Here is a 6,248-nt window from a genome sequence, read left to right on the forward strand (position 1 = left end):
AGTTGGTATTAAAAAAATATTTTTTTATATATAATAATTAAAGAATATTAAAAAAATAATTTAAAATTAAATTTTATAAGTTTTAATTACAAAAAAAAAATTAAAATAAAAATATAATTTTTATCAACTTCTATTTTTAATGACATCTAAAATAATACTTAAAAAAAAATTAATCCTTCAACCTGCCAGACAAACACTTAATAAATCAACTAATATATGCTTTTACAAGTAAAAATGCATAAAAACTATAAAATCAGTTAAAATTTGAAAAACATCATAAATAAATAATTAATGATCAAATTATTTAATGTGAATGTTAAAATTCATGATTATGCAAAGGCCATCATGACAAATTTGTAAAATTTATATTAAATAACAAATATTATGCACAAAATTCATAGAAATAAAAATCAAAATTGAAAATTTTAAGCTTTTAACTTTTTCCCAGTTTGTTTAAATGTCAATTCAAAATTACTAATATATTTTTCATGTAGTTTGTAATTATAAAAGTATAAATTGCTAAATTCTATACAAATCAAGGACCAAAAAAATCTATTTATATTTCTATTTTGCTATTTATATTTTAATAAAAATACTTTTAAATTATTAATTTAATAAATTAATTAATTATATAAATAAATTTTATCTAAAATTGTGTTCTTGCTACCTTTGCAAATTGATAAATTATTAATATATTCTGTATACTAAAAAAATAGTGTATCACTCACTCATAAAAAAGTAAATTTTCCTCAAATTTAGGAGCACAAAATCTATTTTTCTGTAAGTGAACTGAGAACATATATAATTTATCTAAAATATAAAAAAAATTACAAAAACGACAAGATTAATTTTATCCAAAATCACATCACAGAATATATATATATATATATATATATATATATATATATATATATATATATATATATAAATTAGAAAGTCCTCACTTGGATTTTCAGGAGGCATATGAAAATTTAGATTACACAATGAGAGACTCTCCCATTACCTAATCGTCACGAGACTCCGAACATGTGCTCTAGCAGAAATTGAATTTAGGATGCCTAAGCAGCTTAGGCTAAGCTGTTATCCTAAATTCCTACAGACACTGCAGATTTTGAAATAATAATCAAAACAAAGTAGACTTACTTCACCCTAGTTTTGGGTGGCAATGGCAAAGACCCCATTTGGGGGCTAAGCATTGGGAAATATTTACAACATTAACTATCTAGCAAGGGATTTCCATTAGTTGCTATAGCTCCCAGCAAAAAATGCCAAAGGACCAACTATAGCAGCATTGATATATGTTGCAGGCTCTGAGTGACTATAGTCAGATCGATCATCTGAGTACCCATCATTCTGGTTCGGGCCGCCGACGATGGCTCCGATTAAGATGTTAGGGTTAGGGTTTGCTGAATAGTAGAAGGGCTGGAAACCTCCATCACAACCTATAGCTTGTGGGTGTCTTGCTAGAGATGGCAATGAAGATCCCCTGTGGTGAATTCTCTTTGGATAATATGGCCCAAATCCTACCATATATGACATTTTTATTGGGTTCACCCCAAGGATGTAGTCTACCTATAAAATAAACAATAAAAAAATTAATTAAATCAATATTTAAAAAATATAGAATAATAGAACAATTTAGAAGTAATTAAAAGAGTAATTAGTGACTTGCCTGTCTTTTTGCTACATATAAGATGGAATTAGGGGTGACAAAGAGATTGCCACAGTTGAAGGTGTGCTTTGTTGCTCTCATGTACTTGGCATATGTCGTGAGCAAAAATGTTATGGATGTTACATATTGAAGGTTACTTTCAGGTAGCTTGTACATGAGTCCCCCTGCATTTCAATTCAATTATTATGTTATGGATCTTCTATATATTATTAACAAATTATTAAATTTTTATTTATATATTTTGGGCAAAAATTATTATTAAATTAGGCTATGCCTAGTTGGTCCACCCCCTTCTGTTCATGAAATTAATTAGTCAAATTATTTTTATTACCTTGTGTGTATTGTGTAGAACTAGAGGGAGAGTTGGGTAAGATCTTGCATATGAAATTTTCAGCTTCTTCTTTGTACTGCTCAAAATTCTTGTCATTGTTGAGCAGAGCCCTCTGCAGAGGAAAAAAAATATATTTTAATGGAAGATATATAGTTTTGTACTTATAGATTTAATTCTATGTGCTTGTGAATTACCCTTGACAAGAGCACATGAGCGCCAGCATACTTATTGTCCCAGCTGAAAAGGTCTGGTTGGTCATCAGCTCCCAAGGATTTCAACAGATTGTAGTAGTACATTTGATTTGTTGCCCTGAACAGCCATGCCGCTCCCCATAGCAGCTCATCCTACAAATATCCATGGAATAACAGAAACGAATCAAGGGTTAGGGAGCATTTTTGGTAAATAATATAACATAATGATGTTCATTTAATTGCCTAATTTGTGTATTACAATTTTGTAAAACTGGTCTGTTTTCAACTACTAAACTATTAGCATATCTTACCTTATAGCCAGAATATGAGCAATAAAAAGGGCAAACAGCTGATCCAAGTGAATCACTATAAGCACCCTGATATTGCAATGCAAATTGCATAACCTTCTTAGCAGTGCTCAATAGCAACCTGGAGTATGCTGGATCAGCTCTCCGAAAAACCATGGAAGCAGCAGCTAGAGCAGCAGCAGTTTCACCTGCAACATCAGAGCCAGGGTTGCTTGGAGACACCGCGTACACTGTACGGACAGTGTCCATGTCCTCAGGCCTCTCCCAGCATTTATGATCAACATTAGGATCACCTACACCAACATAGAGTTTTCCAGGGGTGGCTGTGGCGCATTTCAGAAGATAATCTGTAGCCCAACGGATTGCAGCCCTTGCATTTTGGAGTTCAGGGCCCATTCTTCTGCCATATTCAAGGGTACCCCATGAAAGCATTGTAGTAGTGAAGGCCATTGGGAAGTTAAATTTCACATTGTCTCCGGCATCATAATAGCCTCCAGTTAAATCCACCTGTTGCAAATGAAAAGTAATTTAAAACCCAAAAACCATTAATTCCAAGAAAGGCAAATGATTCAACATGATGGAAGCTTAATAAGAAAATTGGATAATTGAATAGTTGAAAAAATGATGAAAATGGGGACATACATGGGCAAGTAAGCCATCAGCGAGGCCAGAAATGGACCTCCAAGTGATTTCTTGGGAAGCAGGGAGCCTCCCAGACTTCTGACCTTGAAAGAACAAAATGGATTTTGCCAAGGCATCCTTGTAGTTAGGACTGGCTTGGACAAAACCCAAGAGCAAGAAACACAAGGAGAACACAAGGCAGAAAGAAACTCCTCTCATTGTTGTTTTTCTCTGGGGTACCTTTGTCTAATGAGTACCCTTGCTCTTAGCACCAAACAACAATGCTTTTGTTTTGCTTTGCTTCGCCTATGACTTTAATTCAACAATGACAAGTGTTTATATAGTAGAGTGTTATTAGGCTTTATCACCAAAGCGCCAATCAAGGCTTTTCCATTCAAAAATTGATTTCTTTATTGTTGTTGAGTAATAAATTTTAAATTATCTTTTTGGTTTTATTTTATTTTTTTGCTATATGCATGTTATTATTATTATTATCATGTTGAAACATCTTGTCTAAGTAATTTAGGGGTTAGAATGATGAAAAAGTGACCATGCAATGTATATAGTAATTATGGCCATATATGGAAGTGCTTATGGTCTTAATTATGCCAACTTAGTTGACTAAATATTGGTGGGTCATTTCCTTTGTAATTGCATAGTTTAAAGCATAAAGAAGCAAAATTTTGTTTTAAAGTCTTATTCTTGCCCAAAATTAAAGCAAGCAAGAAAATGTTCAAGATTCTAAGGGAAAACCAATGTTTATCAAAAAAATTTTGCAAATATATAAAAAAAAAGTGTCAAAAAATAACTTATAATAACATTTAATTGTAATCAATAAGCTTTAGTTTAATTATATTAATTAGAATGGTCTCAAATGCTGTGAGATTTTAAATTTGAATTTCAATTAAAATTAATTATATAAAAAAGTTAATTATAAATTATGTTTGAAAAGATGGTAAGGAAAATTTTCTAACATCTCATCAAATTTGTTGATTGTTTAGCACATAGAAAAAATGTCTTTTTAAGTAGTCAAAATATGTAATTTTGCCATTTTATGTGCTTACTCAATTCATGGGTATCATGGATTTTCCTAACTTATTAACTTTATGGTAATTTGGTTTTCAATAGTGGAAAGATTTCAATTTTCAAATCTCATTGAATTAAGATTTGATAGTTAGTATGCCTTGTATAAATTAACTAATGAAATTAAATTTTATTTGATAAACTATTGAAAATCTTTTCCATATTAATTATATGGTATATTATTAAAGGAGAAATTTCAAGATTTTTAAAATCTAAACGTTTTATTTAATAATTTAGAGGTTAAAATGTTTAACTAAGGCTTTGTTTGTTTTGCAAAAAACAACTTATATATAAAAAATATTTTTAATGAAAAATATTTTTTAAGAAAATATTATTTGATTGTAATATTAAATTAATACTATATTAAACTAATATGTATTTATATCATAAATATATAAATGTTATATTTTAATACGATTGTCAAAATTTAAAAAATGGCTTGCTCTTTTAAAAAGAAAAAATTATTTTTTAAAAAAATAATTTAATTTTTCTTTCAATCAAAAAAAATATTTTATGTTGATCTATTTTTCTAGAGTATCATTTTTCTAGATACTCCAAACTTTAGAAAAATGTAAAAAATATTTTTCACAAAATATACTAGCCTAAATTATAATTTTTTTTTCTAAAAAATAAAAGTGTGTATATAATTTTAAATATGTAAAACTAAACTATAATGAAAAGGATTTAATGGTTTATAATAAAACCTAAACTGTAAAGCTGTTATATATATATATATATATAAAATTGAGTTCATAGGTAACAGAAAAGTTATTAGTTAAATTAGAATTTGAAACCATAATGGAAGTTTTTGAGGAAGAAAACATGGCTTCTACCTATCCTCCATGTTTCCACTGTAGAATCATGTATAACTTTTTCTTCCATAGAGCCCATAAATTGCTTACCCTTTTCCCCTTAAAAAAATTATTGCTATTGACCACAATTTGATTCCCAATTAGAGAAAAAAAAAATGCTACATAGCTAACACCATGTTTGGAAGAAAATTTTTAAATTTAAAAAATAAATTTATTTGGGAGATATAATTTTAAGGGATGTAAGATTTTTAAATATTTCATAACCTTTAAAAACATTACTTTTTAAACCCACCAAATTAATTACCAAAATATTATTAATTTATCTTTTATTATTTTACCTTTTTTATTTAAAAAATAAAAAAATTTTCCACTTCATCCAAACACACCATAAATCAGAAAAATAGGACCCAAAAAGGGCAACTCTGTATTTCCCGACTAACCCACATACACACTCAAGTCACTCATGCACAATGTCTCTTCATACTGTTTGGCCAATTCCCGACCAAAATTAGCATCTTCTACCAAAAATTGGGCATCTGGGTTTTGTTTAGTGGGAGAAAATTAACGCACTATTACCGAAAAAACTGCAAAAAATAACGGCCAATTAGTGGAAAATTTTAGGCCAATTTCTTTCTTTGTTTGGCTTCTTTATGTTAGGTTATTATTGGTGAAAGGAAAAAGAAAGACTTGGCGTGAATGGCGCGCTTTGATAGGCCCTTGGATCGCGCTAAGAAATCGGCGCCAAATGTTTAAAAATTTATATAAACATTGATGCTTTTTTGAATGCATTGATTATTGTTTTTTCTTTTGTCTTCTTGGGATTCCCTTACTGCCATGCTTTCACCTTGTACTTTAAGACCAAGCTTGTACTTTTACCCACTTTGTTTTGAGTTTTTCTCTGTAATTTTGAGATAATATTTGTGTTTTATTATTATATAATTTGATTTAATTCTATATGATTTGAATTCAATTTCAATTTAATAAAATTTAATAAATTGTAGGGACCAGGTTAGTTGTTTTCAAGTAATATTTTAACTTGGTATACTAAAACTATAAATTGACTTTTTTTATAATTAATTTTAATTAAAATTTAAGCATACTCTAATATTATTGAATGAAAATTATAAATTGCCTTTAAATCTTATTATTACAGTTTGTTTAATTATTTGACTTTATTTTTAAATAAGAACTCTAAGTAGCTCAACATTTTGAATTCAAATATCATGAGAA

General features: G+C 28.8%; 1 protein-coding gene across 1 annotated transcript; it reads right to left on the reverse strand.

Annotated features, from left to right (window-relative positions):
• Positions 1-944: 944 nt before the first annotated feature.
• On the reverse strand, positions 945-3,445 carry LOC131171352 (endoglucanase 9-like). Its single transcript, XM_058131252.1, has 6 exons — positions 3,145-3,445; positions 2,506-3,009; positions 2,198-2,347; positions 2,004-2,115; positions 1,673-1,836; positions 945-1,572 (listed from the first exon to the last, which is right to left on the reverse strand). Exons 1-6 carry the CDS (start codon positions 3,340-3,342, stop codon positions 1,240-1,242), a joined length of 1,461 nt encoding a protein of 486 aa, XP_057987235.1. The 5' UTR covers positions 3,343-3,445; the 3' UTR covers positions 945-1,239.
• Positions 3,446-6,248: the final 2,803 nt, after the last annotated feature.

Source organism: Hevea brasiliensis, chromosome 12 (genome assembly GCF_030052815.1).
Source record: "Hevea brasiliensis isolate MT/VB/25A 57/8 chromosome 12, ASM3005281v1, whole genome shotgun sequence".
Classification (NCBI taxonomy): Eukaryota; Viridiplantae; Streptophyta; class Magnoliopsida; order Malpighiales; family Euphorbiaceae; genus Hevea; species Hevea brasiliensis.

Excerpts from the sequence above, each read along its gene's own strand:
- LOC131171352 (XM_058131252.1), bottom strand. The coding sequence starts at position 3,342 with ATGAGAGGAGTTTCTTTCTGCCTTGTGTTCTCCTTGTGTTTCTTGCTC. Across the intron at positions 2,348-2,505 it reads GCTCATATTCTGGCTATAAG|GATGAGCTGCTATGGGGAGC; the intron begins GTAAGATATGCT and ends GGATATTTGTAG. Across the intron at positions 1,837-2,003 it reads TTCTACACAATACACACAAG|GGGGACTCATGTACAAGCTA; the intron begins GTAATAAAAATA and ends ATTGAAATGCAG.